This window comes from Zingiber officinale, chromosome 10A, assembly GCF_018446385.1.
Source record: "Zingiber officinale cultivar Zhangliang chromosome 10A, Zo_v1.1, whole genome shotgun sequence".
Classification (NCBI taxonomy): Eukaryota; Viridiplantae; Streptophyta; class Magnoliopsida; order Zingiberales; family Zingiberaceae; genus Zingiber; species Zingiber officinale.
The window spans coordinates 90,265,540-90,282,066 of NC_056004.1; the positions used below are offsets into that span (position 1 = coordinate 90,265,540).

At 35.8% G+C, this 16,527-nt stretch overlaps 1 protein-coding gene across 1 annotated transcript; it reads right to left on the reverse strand.

Moving 5' to 3' along the window:
- Positions 1 to 13,535: 13,535 nt before the first annotated feature.
- Positions 13,536 to 16,204, reverse strand: LOC122026776 ((3S,6E)-nerolidol synthase 1-like). Its single transcript, XM_042585496.1, has 7 exons — positions 16,049 to 16,204; positions 15,691 to 15,958; positions 15,236 to 15,602; positions 14,455 to 14,673; positions 14,225 to 14,363; positions 13,899 to 14,138; positions 13,536 to 13,826 (listed from the first exon to the last, which is right to left on the reverse strand). The coding sequence occupies exons 1-7, from the start codon at positions 16,202 to 16,204 to the stop codon at positions 13,536 to 13,538; spliced, it is 1,680 nt and encodes a 559-aa protein (XP_042441430.1).
- Between the last annotated feature and the right edge of the window lie 323 nt (positions 16,205 to 16,527).

The window sequence follows — 16,527 nt, forward strand, 5'->3', positions numbered from 1 at the left end:
TTGGATTAAAGCAAGGAGACAACCTCAATTAATTTGATCTGGACCACTCATCTCTTCATCATTAAGATCCAACGAATAACCCTCAGCTAAAAATAGACAGTCAGATTTTAGATCCCTTTTCTTGGACGGCTATGATCAAGATTGGCTCCTCTCTTCTCTCACGCAGACAGGAAGTGGAAAAAGTGGGGGATCGCACGTAGCAGGGATCACACGGAACTTGGAAGCCACCACCACTTCTTCTTCCTCCTTCACCAACGGCCGGCGGCCACCTCTGTTCATCCATCGCCGTCAGCCAGCCATCCATAACCCAACCTTCTCCCCATCTTCTCCTCGTGAATTCTTCTCTCACAGAAGGTTTGGGCACGCGACAGCATCCACAGGCAGCTTCACGCGACACCGGCACACCGTCACTCCTCTCATCTCTATCTTGATATCGAGGGCGACAGTCCACCTTTTCACAGCCACCTCTTCTCATTCCGACGAGTCCGAGCAGCACGTCCTCTTCATCAGATTTTGGCAGCAATCCTCTTTGGTATAGTTATTTTGTTTGAATTGATTGTTAATGTTTGTTAAGTGAGATTGAATGCTTGTATTGATTTGATTCCCTATGTGTTAATTTTTGCATGTACTTTGCTTAGTTTACTTAATGCTCACCAAGTGTTCGTTGAAATGCGTCAACCATCTTTTTCATCCTAGTTTAGCATTTTCTTAGCTTAGATTCTTGCAATGCTTTGTTAATTGAATGTTCCATGGTTCTCTTATGTTTAAGTCTTCATTTAATTGCAATTAGATAAGGTTAGATTACGTTCTATGCTTAATTTCTTTAGTTGCTTACTTTATGTTGTCTTTAATTTCCTTGCAATCATAGTTTAAGTTAGACTAGGTTTTCTTATTTGCATCGTCTTTCATTTACTAGGTTAGGTTCATTTAATGCTTTGCTATTTCATTCCTTAGTTTAATTCCGTTAATGGTGAATCGTAGCGTAGAGTGACAATGCGCTATGAGATCACTACTAATGGATAGATAAGATGTCTTTTATTCATTAGGACTAGATTTCATACTTACATTGCTCTTCATTCCATAGACTCAAAATTCAAAACCCAAACCCCCAATTTCATATCAAAAATCTAAAAGTCACAACAAATTCTGAAGTTGTCATCCTATCGTTACATTTTTTGGGAGACGACCCGAGTCATTTCTATACTACTTTGGTGTAGAGGGGTTCGGTAACTTTAATTGTAATTTGATAAGCTCCCGTAGCATGACACTCAAGCTTACATCAAGTTTTGGCGTTGTTGCCGAGGAAATTGTAGTGATGTTTGATAATTTTAGGATTGCTTTCTTATTTTTCTACAAAAATTTCTAAAAAAAATTGTCAAATGCTTTAATGTTCATAGATTCATGTGTTTGATATCATATACTCCTGTGTCTTCTAATCTTGTCTGCTACTGTTTCAGTGTAAGACCAGGACAATTTTTTCAGTTCAACATGGATCTTTATTCTCAGCAATTGGGAAGCTTCAATGAATATCGCAATTTTGATACTGGGCAAGTGAGAAACATATGTACTAATTGTGGCAGTTCATCTCATTCAGTTAATATATGTCATCTCATTCAAAAGACTGTTAGATTTCCTATGGAACCCCAGTATTCCCAACATCAATATCAAGAGACGTATGATCTAGCTCCTAGTACCTATAGTCATGACTGGGGCAACTATTCGACTCAGTACTTGCAACCCCAAATTCCTGAGCAGCATGGATACTTCCAACCACAATACTATCAACCCCAACAGCAGTATGGGAGTACACAACAATAGGCTTTTGAACATCCTCAGTATTACAATTCAAACTGGATGAACCATCCAAATTTTTTGCATGGGAATAAGCAACAACAATTGAATCAATATTTTTCAGCATATCAGATGCCACAAGGATTTCAGGATGATCCTATGCCCACATGGACACATTCAGTCCAGCAGACCGAACCAGCTCCTTGGGGTGCATTTCAAGAGAGCACTGAAGAAGTTCATGCCCCTAGTCAATCAATATTTCAAGATTTTAAGGATGTAATGTAGCAGATGCAGGACCAACAAGAGGTATATATCCAGTCTCTGCAAAGAAATGAAGCATCACTACAAAATTGCCAGACGTATCTGGATCAAATTTCAACATTCATCAGTCAACGACAAGCCCAATTATCTAGTGAGGAGATGGATTCTAGAGATTGTCATAGCCCTGACCCTGATTCTACTACTATACAGGACTCCTCTATCCTTTTGTGTGATGATGTTGCAATTGTAGATTATTTTAATTCTGATGATATTGTTGCTGTAGATATTATAGATGCAGGTGTTAGTGGTGATGTTGAGGAGCTCGCTGAGCTTGATTATACATTTGTTGATAAGGAAAGTGTAGGTGATTACAAATTGGAAGCAATACCCTAAGAATCACCTCTTTTGATTGGACCATTACTTGAACCAAATGTGGATGATGAGAGTGTAGGGATTTGTGCTATGGAGGCAAGGACCCAAGAATCAGTACCTATGGTTGTACATTCACCTAAGCCAGAACTAGAGTCTGAGCTATTATTTGATAAGGAGGAGGTCACATCCACTGTTCTAGAACATCCAGGTTTTTACAGGCCCCTGGATTGGATACTTTTACTAAACCGCCTCTAGTCGCCTAGAACTAAAGAGAAAATGGTGGAAGATGCAATTCTCTCCTTAGCTCGGATCACTCCATTTCCGGGTTGGATGCTCAAATTGAATCTTCTTCAACCGTCAGGATGGATTGTTTATCAAGTTGTTCCCTTTCCTACGTGGATACTACTTCTGAATCATCTTTAGCCGCCAGGAATAAAGGGGAGTTCGTTCCTTTTCTTTTCTTTTCTTGCTTTCCTTTATTTTTATACTTGCATGTTTGTTTGCTTCTATTCTTTGCTTCCATACTTGGCTTTCATACTTTGTTTTCTTGTTTTGCATTTTGTTTGTTTTTTTATATACCTTGCTTGATTTTGAGTCATATCTCCCTACATGTCCCTTTATAATGCTTTACGAATTGTAAAAGATAGTTAAGTTTGACTATCAAGTTTTGGTTTCCTTAGTATGGTTGGATACATTAATTGCATTAGTCATTTGTTGTGGTGATGGACTCTATCTTGTTAGATTAAGCATGATATTTTGTTATTCACCTAGTGAGGTTGTTCCCATGCTTATCCTTAATCCTCTTGTGTGTGATAACACTTGTGATACTTGACACTCTAGAACTTGCTTTGATTCTTTTTGAAATTATGGTAACATAAGCTTGCATGAATATGATAGAGACAAATTTTCTTATTGATCTCTTAGTTTTTCCTATACTTTGTTGTTCTTACCAGTAAGTATTTCACCTATTGCTTTCATGTTTCATTGTACTTTCCTTATCATATCTTCTCATTGCCATTATATTTTTATTATCATTATCATTGTACTTCCCTTGTCATATCTTCTCATTGTCGTTATATTCTCACTAGCATATCTTTATCAATTCATTCTTTCCTTGGTCATGTGATGAGAGCATTGGGTGATTGCATGAAGAGTAACATTTTCTTTGGCATATCTTTATTGTTTTTTTTAGCCCTCTATTGTTGAGTTTTAGAGGATATCATTATTTGTTATATTGTCCGAGACGGACAAGTTTAAGTATGGGGGATGCAAATATGTATGGACGGATGCTTGTTGAAAGTTGAAAAAAAAAATCTCTCTATGTACATAAAGTGAAAAAAAAAGAAAAAAAAATCTCTCTATGTACATAAAGTGAAAATAAAGGAAAAAAAACATCAAAAAAAAGTTGAAAAAACAATAAAAAGAGAGAGAGAAAAAACAAAATTCTCAAGCATTTGTTGTTTTGTTAGTGATGAACAAGAAGGAGCGTCTCTATGGAAAGATTGATGTATACTCATTTAACATTGTTATTGAGAGATTCTCATGAGTTAAGTTGTTAATGCATACATGTATTTTGGAGATGTTATAGTGGTTGATGTATATCATATTGAGAATGTGTAAGGAGAGTTGAGTGTTGGATATTTGGGTGAATTTTTGATACATTGTTTGATTGTATTCTTCATGTTGATTACCCTAATGCTCTCATATTCTCTTTAAATTCCTTTATTGTCTATCCTTCTTGTTCTATTATTTACATGTATGGTTTCATAATTATTCATGATAAGACCTCTTGATTCATGTGTACTTATGTTTACATTAGTGGAGAATTAGAAAATAAGCAAGCATAAGGTAGTGCAATATCATGAGTTGCTTTGGAGAGAGCTCCACTTTCATGTCTATTATTTATGTGAGTATTAGTGCATATACCCACCTTGTGAGGCTTTATCATACTTAGTCTATTCAAGTTGATTGAAATTACCATGCTTGTTGACTTTTGTGAGAATTGGAACCATGAATACTTTGATTCTTAAAACTTGATTATCCTAAGTAACTTTCTTTTACTATTTTCAGAGTATTGTTAGGGAATTGATAGGGAGATACGTTTTTGGTTGTTTCCTAGTTTTATTTTATTTGCTCGAGACGTGCAAGAATAAGTGTGTGGGAGTTGATAACTATCATTTTTATGCATTATTTTTGGCACTTATATTTAACATTTTCACCTTCTTGCATGCTTATTATTATGTTTATATCATGATTTGCGAGTAGAAACCTATTTTAGACTTTATTATAAATTTTCTACAATTATGGAATTAATTCTCATATTTTTAATATGGATTTGTAGTAAATCCAAAGAGCCACGGATTATGGTCAAGTCGAATCGAATTCGACGTGATTTGGATCTCAAATGGAGAAGATCAAGCTGAATCAACATGAACCGTTGATCCAAATCTAGAGAGATTTTTGCTCTTTCATTCATATCGAAGCCATCCAGCCCTTGATTCAAATATGAAATAGTATGAACCATTGGATTAAAGCAAGGAGACAACCTCAATTAATTTGATCTGGACCACTCATCTCTTCATCATTAAGATCCAACGGATAACCCTCAGCTAAAAATAGACAGTCAGATTTTAGATCCCTTTTCTTGGACGGCTATGATCAAGGTTGGCTCCTCTCTTCTCTCACGCAGACAGGAAGTGGAAAAAGGGGGGATCGCACGCAGCAGGGATCGCACGGAACTTGGAAGCCACCACCACTTCTTCTTCCTCCTTCACCAACGGCCGACGGCCACCTCTGTTCATCCATCGCCGTCGGCCATCCATCCATAACCCAACCTTCTCCCCATCTTCTCCTCGCGAATTCTTCTCTCACGGAAGGTTAGGGCACGCGACAGCATCCACAGGCAGCTTCACACGACACCGGCACACCGCCACTCCTCTCTTCTCTATCTTGATCTCGAGGGCGACGGTCCACCTTTTCACAGCCACCTCTTCTCATTCCGACGAGTCCGAGTAGCACGTCCTCTTCATCAGATTTTGACAGCAACCCTCTTTGGTATAGTTATTTTGTTTGAATTGATTGTTAATGTTTGTTAAGTGAGATTGAATGCTTGTATTGATTTGATTCCCTATGTGTTAATTTTTGCATGTACTTTGCTTAGTTTACTTAATGCTCACCAAGTGTTCGTTGAAATGCCTCAACCATCTTTTTCATCCTAGTTTAGCATTTTCTTAGCTTATATTCTTGCAATGCTTTGTTAATTGAATGTTCCATGGTTCTCTTATGTTTAAGTCTTCATTTAATTGCAATTAGATAAGGTTAGATTACATTCTATGCTTAATTTCTTTAGTTGCTTACTTTATGTTGTCTTTAATTTCCTTGCAATCATAGTTTAAGTTAGACTAGGTTTTCTTATTTGCATTGTCTTTCATTTACTAGGTTAGGTTCATTTAATGCTTTCATATTTCATTCCTTAGTTTAATTCCCTTAATGGTGAATCGTAGTGTAGAGTGACAATGCGCTATGAGATTACTACTAATGGATAGATAGGATGTCTTTTATTCATTAGGACTAGATTTCATACTTACATTTCTCTTCATTCCATAGACTCAAGATTCAAAACCCAAATCCCCATTTTCATATCAAAAATCCAAAAGTCATAACCAATCCTGAAGTTGTCATCGTATCGTTACATTCTTTGGGAGACGACCCGAGTCATTTCTATACTACTTTAGTGTAGAGGTGTTCAGTAACTTTAATTGTAATTTGATAAGCTCTCATAGCATGACACTCGAGCTCACATCAGTATCCCTTTAATCGGACTTTCACTACAAGAAAAAAGCTGATAGATAACGCTTTAAAAGCATTGTTAATGTGGCTGAAAAAGCGTTGTTAAAAGCACTGTTATTAAAAGTCTGCTCAAAGATAATGCTTTAAAAGCGTTGTCATTTATAGCAAAGACAACGCTCTAAAAGTGTTGTCATTTTATACAAAGATAACGCATAAAAAGCGTTTCTTTTTTAAAGACAGCGCATAAAAAATGTTGTCTTTTTTAAAGATAACGCATAAAAGTGTTGTCTTTTTTAGCAAAGACAATAGTTTCACAATGCATAAAAAAAGCGTTGTCTTTTTTAGCAAAAGACAAGAGGTTTTAAACTATTATTATTTAATACCAAAGACAAATAAAAGATAAATGACAATGAATCTACTTCAATCAATAATATACTATTAAATAAACATCAAAGATAAATATACAAATCATCTTCCTTACACTTCTATAACAAACATAATTACTCGCATACAAAGAAATTTTAATTAGGAGACACTCAAAACTACTTTTATCGACTATATCTTATTGCATGAACCTAAAGGATCTTGATAGATGCTACTTATCCTCTTGACTTGAATGTTCTTTACTCATTGGCTTTAACCATATTCTCGCTTAAATCCCAAAGCTTTCTTATAGTTCTTCGTCGAAATACTTCCCAGTCGCACCCCTGAGGTTCGGATGCAATGCCACATAGCATGTAGTTGTTGGTCCTATAATCATCCATGCCCGAGCTATTTAGCTAGAGTTTTTGAATACCTCCATTCACCTTCAAAATATCTGAAAAGGCACTACATGTGAAATTTCCACAATCTCAACATTTAATGAAAGACAACAAGAATAACATTATAACAACTTGTGTGCTTGAATTACAAGCTGATTGTAAAATCATGAGTTTAAGATTTGATATGAAACATTGATACTAGTTGAAATAATTTAATAATGTATGTTTCACTATAAGTTTAAAGAATGAGGTAATCAACAATTAAAAATCTTATTAAGCAAAACTATAGACAATTAAGGGCTAGGTGTCGATCATCTTTTATGAAATAATGTATGTTCACTGTAAGCTTAATAATGTATGACCATTGTAAACTTAAAGAATTAATCACTCAACAACTAAGATTCTAATAAAGAAAAAGACAGACAACTATGATGTAAGATCAGTCATCGTCATGAAATAATGCATGTACACTGTATTGGTGAAGTATGAAAATGAGTTCTAATCCTTAGACAAGATGTTTTTGGTAAATTGAGGTTCGATAAACAAATAAGAACAACTAAGTGAATGTACTTTAAATGAAACCTTGTTGGTTGCTACTCAGAATATCGTACTGGTTCCCTTGTACAAAAATTTTGTACAAGTCCTGAATCATTCCTAACAACCTATTGTGTTCTTTAGAAATTAAATTTGGAATCGCAAACAGAACTTAACATTATTGATTCCAAATTCAACTTATCTTCTCTTAGAGGTTTAGACTTGGATTGTAAACGATGTTTAACATTATTAATCCAAATTCACCCATGTTACAAATTCGATTAAATATTTATTTCAGATATCGGCTTCCAGGTTAAACATGGTGAGACACTAGGCCTTCTTGGGTATGGAATCATCCACCACTTCCTAGACAAAGTCTTTCAACGAAATTCAATATTTAATCTCCTTATAGTAACCCTAGGTTTAACCAATAAGAACAATCAAATCACAAGTTCAAAAAACAAAAGAAACACAAAATTGAAAACGTAAATTCGATACCTAGAATCGTTAGCCTCTTGTGTTTGGTATTTTAAGATCTAAACAAAAAGATGAACTAGTTATGATGCGGAAACTAATAACTAGTTATACCTTTTGTAGCTAATAGACCTCACAATCTTCTGTCTTATTCCTCTTCTTATCTCAGACGTCATGTGGGTGACGATCTACCAAGACGAGAATCCACCCAAGCCTCCTTCTTCTCTTGCAAGTTTCGGCCACCACCACCACCAAGATCTAAGGGATGCTAGGAAACAAAGCCTTCTTTCTCTCCTTCTCCAAGAAAAATCCGGCCACCAAAAATCTCTTCAAGACTAGATGCCGCCGGCCACCAAAGAAGAAGAGAAGAGGAAGAGCTATGGAAGAGGGTTGGCCACCACCAAGGAAGAGAGGAGAGGAATAATAGATGTGTTGTTGTGAGGTGAGGCACCTCTACCCTCTCTTTTATATTCCTTGGTCTTGGCAAATAAGGAAAGTTTTAAACATAATTAAAACTTCCATATTTTCCCTTGCCAATGAACAAAAGAAAATTTTAATTAAAATTTCCTTTTATTCTTTTAATGGTTGGCCCCTACAAGTCCTCCAAACAAGGAAAGTTTTAAACACAAAATTAAAACTTCCTAATTTGTTTCCGGAAATTTTTAAAATAAAAATTTCTCTTTTAAATATTCCCTTCATGGTTGGTTATAAAAGGAAACTTTTATAAATTAAAATCTCTCTATTAAAACATGTGGATGATTACAAAAAGGAAAGTTTTCTCCAAAATTAAAATCTTCCTTTTAACTACAAATTAGGAAAAATATCAAACATTTCTCTTAATCCTTTTGTAGAAACTATAAAAGGAAAGATTTAATTTAAAAACTCTCTTTTAAAATCATGTCTTCCACATTAGGAAAGATTTTAAAATAAAATCCTTTTTATTTTTATTGTGGTCGGCCACCTACTTGGGCTCCAAGCTAAGGTCGGCCACCACTTGATCCATCCAAGGCTTATCTTGGCCAGCCCTTGCTTGGGCTCCAAACTTGGCTTGGCCGTCCACCTAAGAATGGGTAAGAAGGTGGGTTTAGGTGGGTATAAGACTTTATAAATAAGAGGCTACGACAGCGACCGCGAGGAGGAATTGGTTTTGGTCTCCCAATGAACTTGAGCTTCCCGTGTTCGTCCCGAACTCCCAACTCGAGTTCATCAATAATATCTCATTCCACTAAAAAGTTATTATTGCACTACCGCACCAATCTCATATTACTATATGGGCTCCTTCTTATCATGAGTGTGTTAGTCTCCATGTGTTTAAGATATTGAATGACCACTAATTAAATGAATTACTGACAACTCACTTAATTAATATCTAGATCCAAGAGTAGTACCACTCAACTTCATTGTCATGTCAGACTAAGTCTACCTGTAGGGTTTACATGATAATCCTTATGAGCTCCTCAAGGGGACATCATCAACCTAGATTACTAGGACACAATTTCATTCTATAATCAACAACACACTGTATAAATAATATCATTTCCCAACTTATAGGGCCTATTGATTTAACGAGCTAAATCGCACCCTTTGATAAATTAAAGAAATAAGTATTAAGTATATGTGCTTGTTATTATATCATGATTAAGAGTATACACTTCCATAATAACAGAGGTATTGTTCTTTTATATAGTCAGTATAAAAAGAAACTACATCAAATGGTCCTACTCAATACACTCAGAGTGTACTAGTGTAATTTTATAGTCAAAATAAACTAATACCAAATTACACTATGACTACTCCAATGGTTTGTTCCTATCCATCTTAGTCGTGAGCAACTTTTTATAATTTATAAAGAACTGATAACATGATCTTCTGTATGTGACACCACACACCATGTTATCTACAATATAAATTAATTGAACAACTACACTTAGCATATAAATGTAGACATTTGACCAATGTGATTCTTTATTTCAAAATAAATGTTTACAAAAAGCTAGCCTTTTAGTATACACTCTAACAAACCTAACAATTAACTACGATCATGATGAATGGATGATATAAAATAAACCAAGTTGCAGCAAGATTATCTAATTAACAAACATAACCAACCTACAATTCAACATAAATGATATTGCAAGCAATTAAACTAAAACATTGCAAAATTGAATGAATCTAATGTAACAAACATTTCTTTAAACATTTAACATGCATGAAACAAATGAGGGAAAATGCATTGCAAGGATTTCATCAGCAAGGTAAGTAGTAAAGCAATCAGATTTCATGTGGTGATATTTTGACATCTGGTACTTCTCTGCATTTTGAATCAGTAGCTCCTTATAAAAGACTCATAAAAGAGGCTCTCTATTCAAGAAATCCTGACGCATCCTTGGATCGTGCAAAATGTTGATCCTTCAGGTAAGTTGCAAATTTAGTACAATGATAGAACGTTGGTTCATGGAATGAAATTCACAGGAAATAAAAAAATTGTTCTAGGCAATGAAATGAAGGAAATTAGAATAAGTATACTTGTGATTGATAAAAGGGATAGTTTTGAGGAACTTATTGGTTCTCATTTGAAGGAGATGAAATACAAGGAAAATGAAGCAGTGTAGTTAGAAAGAAGTAAATAAATCATCGATATTAATCACGTTTAAATTTTAAGGGAAAATTGTATGAAAAGTAACATAATTCTGTGAAGCTCAAAATAAAAAGAAATACAGCTAATCCTTAGACAAGATGTTTTTGGTAAATTGAGGTTCAATAAACAAATAAGAACAACTAAGTGAATGTACTTTAAATGAAACCTAACAATTAACTATGATCATGATGAATGGATGATATGAAACAAACCAAGTTGCAGTAAAATTATCTAATTAACAAGCATAACCAACCTACAATTCAACATAAATGATATTGTAAGCAATTAAACTAAAACATTGCAAAATTGAATGAATCTAATGTAACAACATTTCTTCAAACACTTAACATGTAGGAAGTAAGTGAGCCAAAATGCATGCAATCAAAAGAGGAAATGACAACTCCATTACAATTCACGACTTAAAAGTAAAGAACCAACAAGTCACACAAGGAATCGAACCAATGCTATCTGGATTTTGAAGGTTATTGTTGGAAGTTTCAGATGGAACTGATCTGAGGAGCTTGGAAGGCGTGAACTGAGAGACGGTTGTTGTCTGATTCTCAGAAAAAGAGCTACGGATGAGAGATGATCAGAGAGGGAGTGTGAGTGTGATCCGGATGGAGTGGGTTGAGTTGTGCTGGTGACGAAGTAGTTGTGTGGGATGGCCGAATGAAGCTTCTTCGGCAAGAGATCTGCTGACGAAGAGGTTGTCGATTGATGAAGTCAGCTATAGCACTGCTCTCGATCGAGAGAAATCTACAGCATGAAGAGATGATGGCTCCTGAATCCGGAAGCTAGATTTGAGGTTCAGTGGGAGAGGGATTCGGTAGAGTATCATTAGACGGAGAGGAGTTCGCCAGAGAGGGGTTCGCTGGACAGGAGTTCACCAGAGAGGGCGTGAGCTGAGATGAGGAGACAAGTATGTAAGCGTGAGAGGGATTCGGGAGGAGAAGACTATGCGTGAGTGGGGTTCGGTAAGAGAGATTCGGGAGAAAGGTGGGTGCCAAAGTGAAACTTAGGGTTTTTTCTACTCCTTTGTTGTATCCAACAGTTCAGATCATCCCAAATTTAGATGAGGGCTTGACAATAGACAACATTTTTTAAAAATCATTGTCGTAGACACTAAAAAATTATTAATAGACAACGTTTTTCAAAAAACATTGTCTTTGCCCCACAAAAATAACTAATATACAACGATTTTTAAAAAAGCATTGTCTATTAGTAAGACAATAAAGGAATAGACAACGCTTTTCACTAAAAGCGTTGTTAAAAAAAAAGACAACGCTTTTTTTTAAAAAAAACATTGTCTTTTAAGTGTTGTAAAATCTCAATTTTCTTGTAATGTTTTTATATTACCTCTTCTACTTAATAGTATTAAAATCCAATGGGATAAACGCTCTGATGCAACGGGCGCAGGGTCGTACCAATATTTAGTTAAAATCCCTACAAGAGCATAATATAGAGGGTGGAAGACGAATAATTCATAGTATGTCAACTAGAATTACGATGAAATCAAAATCCTTGAATCGTTTCCCAACCAATTTTTCCAACTCACTTGTATCCTCTGAACCTCTTGCTCTCCTACTCTCTGTCTCTCTTCCTCTCATACACTCTCTCTCTCTCATTTTGGTTCTCAAACATATGAATCTTGATAGTCTAAATAACTTGCTTCGCGGACTCAGCTAGTACTTTGTCAACAGTCTCTATAAGATTGATATTTTATTACTTGACGACTTAACTATGCATTTACGTTGAAATAATACTCATCTATTTTGATCCAATAGACTCAACTATGGTAGCAACACCAAGCATAAACTACTTATGGTGAACTGAACTATACTTGAATGTTATCACCGAGAGAGCAAAAGAAGAGTGATCGAGTAGGATTGTCTGATGTGGAGGATGTGGGAGAAGGAGTTGGATGGACTTTTCACTATGTGCTTTATGCACTTTTGCACTTGGACCAAGTTAAGAGCCTTCTTATATAGGCTTGGTACTTTGGTAGAATTAAATCTTCTATCAATTAATAGCCGTTTAGTGTCTCTGGCCATTCGGACTAAAACACCAACAATTGGCCATTAACTCGACGATTTCAAGTTGGCCGCTAACGTCCGACTGTTTCAGGTTGACCATTAATGTGTCTATTACACACTTGAGACATGCAAGAAAAATAATCCATGTAGAAAAATATTGACTAGTTTACTTGGCCATTTTTTTCTCTCATGATTGATCTAACATTCGACATACCTAGGTCTCATTTGCACACGAGTCATCTAGGTTTAGTGTAATCTGGGATCTATATTTGCACTCCCCTATAGGTGCGCACGTGATAGAGAACCTTTCATCTATACAAATTCATAATACTAAAAGTTGTGATTCAATACAAAACAATTATATTTCTTCAAAACTTTGAATGTGAGACGACACTGTGATTCACATTGAAGTCAATTTTTATTCATTTTTCCACACACAATCAACTCAACTAGTTCAAACTATCATGTGCGATTATGTCACAAGACTTTGAAATTAATGTGTAATATTATATTTTATAGTAGTGAACTTATTAATGTTGTATTAGAACCAACACAATTATTAATATTGTATATATATAAAGAAATGGCTCATCATCATGACCAACACAGTTATTGATATTTTATAAGCTTAGAGAAATGATTCATCTTGCAAGACACTAATGAACATGTATATGGTGATGTCCAAGGAAATTACAAGTTAAAAAATTTATTAGTTAACATAGTCTTAGGACATACTAAAATTTAATATGATAATTGACATATTGGAAGATTGACCAAACAAAACAAATTAAAATAAGTGAAAGGAAACATACATCCAACACATCATGAATTTTTAATAGCATTAACTACTAACCTCTAACATTTTAAATATATAAGAGGTGTTTAAATTTGTTTAAACAACAATAAGTTTATATACTCCTTAAGCACGGGGAGGTTATGCTCTTCATTGTAGTTGTACATCACCCTCACCATCCTAGCACTATTCAAACAAGCCGTCACAAAATCTTGAGAGAATATTGAGGTCGATGAACTGAAGCTTTCCTTGTTGAGCTCCTCCCACTCTTCATCTATCATTTGCATCACTTTTTCCTTTGCAACTTCCAACGACCAATGTGGGTTCTCCTTCATCATGCAAATCAACAACGAGCCATCCCTCCCAGTTTGTTTTTCGTCCTAATTATCATACAGGATAAATTCATTATCCTGTTACTAGTATAGAATCATAAAAATTAGAAAACTATATACCTTTGCAGTTCCCAAGTCATCCCAAAGACGAAGAATTCTTGCAGGACAAGATATAAGACTCGGGAGATCTTCACAAAGATCATTCCTCCTGCGATGTCCTAATAGAAAATACATGTGCATTAAGGCTGTAGGAACACCACAAGTAATTGTGGCAATCTTCATGTAGTCATCCATTGTCGGGACTTGGTCTTTCGACAACAATTTTGCTTCCACTAAAAATGCATTACTTAATTGTATCCACTACAAAACAAAGTCAATTTTTAACCAAATTTCAGTGATAATAAAAACACTAAAACATATTTTACAAAAAGAACAACAATTCATACTGATTTCTTCAGATATTCAATTGGATTCCATCCATGTTCCTTGAGCACAATTTCGGCAATCTCATTGATAGAGCTATTTAATTCCTTGAAGCATACCCTCATGTAGTTAGGAAGTGAATCCATTGAAGAGTGATCCCATCTGCAATGCTCATAAAAGTCATTAACAATTAACTGATCACTCTAAAAAAAAATTGATCCTATTAGTTGGTGAAATAAACGTGACTAAATACCTTTCAATGGCATGTACAAAGAGATAGAGATCGTCGATCGATCCTTCCACGTCAAAAATATCGTCAAGAAGATAAACAAATGCGATGATCTTCGAGAGAACAACCCTATAACTTGAAAATTTAGGGTTTGGTAGACATGTCATTGTCCAAGTGAACCACTTCAAGGATTGATCCCGAGCAAACCCTAGCTCTTGGCCCAATCCTGACTTCTTCCACCATCTATATACATATACATATATAAGCAATCAACAATAAATCAATCAAATAATAATTAGGATTTTAAATGAATCAAACATTCATAAGTATGAGTTGTTGTTAAACTTCATAAGAGTTTGTTAATGCACGTTCAGTATACATAAAGTTAATTAAATGAACAAACTTTAACAACTCATTAAGTTATATACAAATAAACTTGATATGTGTTCAGTTTGTTAATATTTGTAAGAGAGATTGTGAACTGAACCATGCCCACAAGCAAAGTTTTTGAATCATATTCATCAACAAACTCAATTATATTTTTATACAACTTGTAAATGATTAAAGAAACTCTCAAAATGAAAATAAATAAACCTGTAAAATCAAGCTTAAAAATATAAAAATTTCAAACCAGCTGTTCAAGTGAATCAAACTCAAACTCTCATAAAAGAAACCAAATCAAGGTCGTTGAACAACATTTTCATCTACTTAGTTCAATTAACAAGTTTGAACATCACAAATTAAACTTAGCTTGGCTCATTTGTAAGCCCTAATTAACAAAAATTAGCCAAAACTAAAACTATACCTTGTGACTTCTTTTAGTTCCTTTTGATGCAGTGACTGGAGCATGGTGAAATCCATCTCCCCCAATTCTCGAACATGCAAATTGTGATAGAAGTTTTCACCATCAAGATATCGCCTGGCTTTGAACCTCTGCAAGGTCATATGAGATGGAGCCTCCAGCACCTGTTCAATAGCCACGGCAAACTCTGGCCCCAAAGATGCCATGTAGGACCTGAGGTGATGGCTACTGAATTCATTGGCCCTGTAGAGTATTAATTCCCCACCAGTATTCAAATTCGACGCTTCAAATAGATTCATCAGCCCATCCATCTCCTTGCTGAGAGACGCCATGAACTCTCCTCTACCATCATGGAACCTGCGCAGCACATCTAAAGAGATAGAAGGAATTGGTATAATTAAATCCATTTCATTTCATCATGCAATACAACAACAACTACAAGCATATACCTCAGTTACCTGTAGAAATGGGGTATCGAGCTTGTCTCAGTAACCGAAACAAAAGGGCCACTTCCGCGATGCTACTGGCTTCGCCATTGGAGATGGGGAGTCGCTGGTCGTATAAAGAATGCATCTCGGCTTGAATCTCTTCTTCGAAATGGTAGTCGATGGCGAGCTTTTGAAGGGAGTCTATGAACAGCAAGGTCTCCTTGGCTCCTCTTGTCTGGTCATCAAACATCCTCCTCACTTGGCTCAACCGGTCGCTGTGTCTCAGGCACAAACTCTCCTGCATGCATGCATGCAAGCACAGAATTAAACCAGCAGGCCATGAACCAACTAATTAATATGAGAATAGCTAAGAGTAGTGGCCACTCACTTGATCTTCAAAGATGTCGGACTTCATGATTCGTTGTTTCTGCAACTGATGAAGCTGCGGCGGCATGGCGATGTGAGTACTGCTAGTGTTATTGGTGGTGTTGGTGTGGAGAGAAGCCATAAACTTGGGGTAGAAGGAGGAGCACTGCGCCAGCATCTTGCTCTGTCGGCTGGATTACTAATCGTATAATGTCTGTGTTTGATAACTAAGCTGAGGCGGGACCCTATTTATAGGGAGCAGTGGAACCCTGGCCACTTGCTCTAACTGCTTTTGCATCTCCACCGTGTCACCCCGGGTCATGGCGTCGCAATAGGATATTTAAATTGTCACTCAAGTACCACGATTTGATCTCCAGCTATAGAAATTTTTCTTCGGGTGCGCAATCAAAGGATACTGAGCTTCTGGATTGCCCACCACAAGCGCTTTCCGATTTGCCCTGATGGCCGATGGAAAAAATTTTGTGCGGTCAGGCCGGTCAC